At 38.6% G+C, this 4,407-nt stretch overlaps 1 protein-coding gene across 1 annotated transcript; it reads left to right on the top strand.

Moving 5' to 3' along the window:
* Positions 1–1,608: 1,608 nt before the first annotated feature.
* On the top strand, positions 1,609–4,113 carry LOC131875774 (LRR receptor-like serine/threonine-protein kinase GSO1). Its single transcript, XM_059220445.1, has one exon. It carries the CDS (start codon positions 1,609–1,611, stop codon positions 4,111–4,113), a length of 2,505 nt encoding a protein of 834 aa, XP_059076428.1.
* The last annotated feature ends 294 nt before the right edge of the window (positions 4,114–4,407 follow it).

The raw sequence follows: 4,407 nt of genomic DNA, 5'->3' as shown, positions 1-4,407 counted from the left end.
TGAATGGCACACTTAGTACTCATTGCATCTAGGTGATGCTCATAGAGGTGAAGCATTAGGACTTCCCGACAGGTCACCCATCCTAGTACTTCTCCAATGCGAGTGTAGTTAACCATGGAGTTTCCTCCAAGGTTAAGCCCACTCAGCTTGCAACCCCATTTGCAAAACCTTCAACAAGTGTTGTGCCTTATGAACCATTCGTTATAAAGCCCTTTTAGCTCATCGAGTGATAAGTAGAAGATATTTTCCACATGTCAAATTATGATATTGCTATCAAGATTCAATTTTGTTGTTTTTTAGTCAAACTCATTGACCCATGATTCATGAGTAGTGGTTCACAAAACCCCATCTCTCATGAGAATGAGTGCCACACTTATCACTCATTGCATCCAGGTAATGCTCATAGAGGTGAAGCATTGGGGCTTCCCAGGAGTTCACCCATCCTAGTACTACTCCAACTCAAGCATGCTTAACCATGGAGTTTCCTCCAAGGTTAAGCCCACTCAACTTGCAACCCCATTTTCAAAACCTTCAACAAGTGTTGTGCCTTATGAACCATACATTATAGAGCCTCTATAGCTCATCGATTGATAAGTAGGAGATATTTTCCACAGCAAGTCAAATTATGATATTGCTATCAAGATTCAACTTTGTAGTTTTTTAGTCAAACTCACTGACCCATGATTCATGAGTAGTAGTTCTCATTCTCATGAGAGATAGGTTCTTGTGAACCCATTTATAAAAAATATAACTATAATATCATTTTGAAAAAAAAAATATTTACCATATATAAAATATAATATAATTTATCTATTTAACATTATATGTAGAAATTGTGTTGAAAGTTATGTATAGTAAAATGTGTAATCATGAATAAGTTACAATTAGAAAGTTTGATGATTGTTATTTACAATATTTTATAACCTTAAAATTATTAATGATAATTTCCTATCTTAAATGAAAAAACTTAGTGTTCTATTTAAATAGAAATCTCCACGGACTTCATTGATTGACACTGATTCCAATTAAGAGAGCCAATTAAATTTAGTAAAGTAAAAACTATGCCTTTATAGGCAAGGACCAACAATAATGAGTATACAATTATTGAAGGCTCAGGCTGTACAAACTAGTGGCCCTTCACCTCTAATGTGTCCACATACTAGCTAGGACTTTTTAATCAATGTCAGATGCTAGTCTGAAAATCACTTGTCTATCTGTTGGTGTAGCGGCGCAGTGGGTTCGATACGGTCAAAATCTTTAGTTGATGTCAAAATCTCTACCGAATGGTGCTTTCATCATAGCCACGCAAATCATCCAGCGAATTTTCCAGGGTATTGTGTGGCTCCTTTTTCTTTCTAACCATAGTTGTTTTTGTGTCCTGTATGAAATAAACTTCGAATTTTTCTTCCGGAGAAAGAAAACTGAGGACTACCATTCAACGATGAAGCAGTCAAAAAGTAAATAGTAGAAGACGTGTAAGTAAAGCGTCAAGGAAACGCAGTGTCCGTGCCTAGCATTTTGGTAAACGAGACGACGCATTTTTTGCTATAAAAGAAATAAACGAGAGCAGAGTATGGTGGTATTTGGGAAGCAGTAATTGAGGTCAGAATGGCGGTTCGCACGAATAATTTATGTATGTTCACATCCCTCTCTGTCCTGTACTGTTCTTTCTTTTCTATAATTTTATTTTTGTCTGTCCATGCATGTTCTCCCACTGAATCCAGAGCGCTTCTCAGCCTTAAGGCCGCTTTCCTTGATACTCATGGAATGCTAAAGTCATGGGAGGGAGATGACTGTTGTGTATGGCTAGGTGTCCACTGCGATGAAATGGAATTGGGTGGACATGTTACTGAGCTGAATCTCGGTAACTTTAGACTTCTATCAAAACATATTCCTCCTCAACTTGGAAATTTGTCTTCCTTGCGTTATTTAGACCTTCACAAGAACCTATTACAAGGCCCCATCCCCTCTAGCTTGGGTTTACTCACCAATCTTACTTACATAGATCTTAGCAAGAACATGATTAGTGGTCCAATCCCTCCGTCTCTAGGCAATCTCCTGTCCCTTATCGTCTTAGATTTACATGACAATCAATTGGAAGGCAGTATCCCATTTAGTTTAGGCAAAATTAGCACACTCAAAAGCTTATCCCTTTCCCACAACAAGATGAGCGGAGGCCTTCCTTTGTCATTTGCACAATCAGCTTCCCTCCTCAGTCTTGATCTGAAAAACAACCGATTGAATGGAAGTATTCCTTCCTTGCTCACATTACCATCTTCTCTGCAAACTTTTTCTCTCTCCAACAACAACATGACAGGAACAGTTTCAGATGAAGTTCTCCTCCGCAATAGCTCAAGCTTGCAGATATTGGACTTATCTCACAGTGGATTGAATATCCACATTGACTCCACGCCTTGGATTCCGCCTTTTCAGCTTCAAATCTTGAATTTCAGAAGTTGTAAAATTGGAAGTCCAATTCCAAGCTGGATTTCAACTCAATTTAAACTTGAAAATCTGGACCTATCGGACGCCAATCTTGTGGAAGATCTTCCACCTTGGCTATGGAATTTCTCATCGGAATTGATGAGTTTGAACCTGTCAAACAATCATTTGGAGGGTCCTCTCACTATTACTTCAATCCCAGTTCCACTGCTGGTGTTGGATCTGTCTGTAAATGAACTGAGTGGCCCTTTCTTGCTAGATATTCATATGCGTCAACTATGTCAATTGCAGGTTCTTTTACTTGCACACAACAAAATCAAAGGACCAATTCCAGTTTCATTAGAGACTATTGCATCTCCTATAGCTTTTCTAGATTTGTCAAATAATCAACTAAGAGGCAATATCCCCGTTGCTTTGGGTAATTTGCAGTATCTTAGCGTGCTGAATTTAAAGAACAACAGTTTAAATGGAGAGATCCCTGCTAGTCTGGGCAAGCTGTCAGCACTTGTAATGCTCAACCTGGCACGTAATGATTTGGAGGGTGAGATTCCTAAGGAGCTTGGAAGCGTAACACAACTTGAGTCTTTGCATCTCGAAAAGAACAATCTCCAAGGACTTCTTCCTCTGTCTTTAGCACAACTTTCAGAGCTGCAGGTGCTTGACGTAGGAGAAAACAATTTGATAGGAAACATTCCAGCTTGGATTGCCAACTATTCAAGTCTACAAGTTCTTGTGCTGAGATCAAACAGCTTGACAGGCAATCTACCTCCACGGATCGGCGGAATGGCCAAGCTTCGAGTCCTCGACCTTTCTTCTAATCTTTTGTTCGGTGAAATCCCAAATACCTACTTAAATTTCTCGGCCATGCTCGATGTAAACGAAACTATGTCCGTCCTTGGAGAAGACCGTGTGCGTCGCCCCATTATTGTTAAAGGAAATTCAAGATCAGAATATATATCTTATGGCGCTCTTAGAGATAGCCCAAGGCTTCGAGTTGTAAGAGACGAAGACAGCAAATACTATATAGAGGGCTTGGATATAATCACAAAAGGATCAGAATTGTATTACAGTCGCGTCTTTTCAGGCATGACATGCATCGATTTGGCAAACAACGGATTATGGGGTCATCTTCCAATGAAAATTGGAAATCTTAAAGGTTTGATGTTTCTAAATCTTTCTAGGAACAGCTTCAATGGGGACATTCCAGGTAGCATGGGCAGTCTCAGTCGGTTGGAATCGCTGGACCTTTCTTTGAACAATTTTTCAGGAAAAATTCCATTCCAGCTTGGTTCTTTGGATTATTTGGGATATTTAAATCTTTCTTACAACAATCTGTCAGGGGTGATACCACTGCAAGGTCCTCACATGATAACATTTGGTAAAACAGTATTCTCAGGAAATCCAAATCTGCGCGGATGCCCTCTTGAAAGCTGGAAGTGTTCTCCCCCTCGTTCACCGCACTCTCCTCCTACCATTGCTGTCAATGAAGAGGCAAACCAAGGATTTTCATGGTACCTGCTGAGTATTGGATGGTCAATTGCAGCAGGATTTTGTGCCGTGGTGTTGGCACTCATTTTTAAAGTGAATTGGAGAAAGAAGATCTTTGATCAGATGGACAGAGTTATAGCATTTCTGTTGGGGGAGAGTACTAATCGGAGGTGCTCAAGTTAGATATTAAGGATATGGTATTTTGTTTACAAATGTAATAAATACAAGATAGCAAATCTCTTAATAGGGTATCTAGATAGATAGTATTTTGCTTTCAATATCATTAAATCTTATGTATAAACATTTTAACAAGCCTCCTGGATTAGAAATTGAGAAAGTATTTTGTTTTTAGTTTAATAAATATTTTAATGTTGAGATATGTTTGTACGATACACGAAATATATCTTATTTTGTTTGACTATTTTTCAAAGAGTTTTGAAGATTCAAAGATATATTTAAGAGATTTTTGAATGTTTT

This window comes from Cryptomeria japonica, chromosome 5 (assembly GCF_030272615.1).
Source record: "Cryptomeria japonica chromosome 5, Sugi_1.0, whole genome shotgun sequence".
In the NCBI taxonomy this organism is placed as follows: domain Eukaryota; kingdom Viridiplantae; phylum Streptophyta; class Pinopsida; order Cupressales; family Cupressaceae; genus Cryptomeria; species Cryptomeria japonica.
This window is presented reverse-complemented; position numbering and strand designations above follow the sequence as displayed.

Coding starts and splice junctions, on each gene's coding strand:
- LOC131875774 (XM_059220445.1), top strand. CDS start 1,609: ATGGCGGTTCGCACGAATAATTTATGTATGTTCACATCCCTCTCTGTC.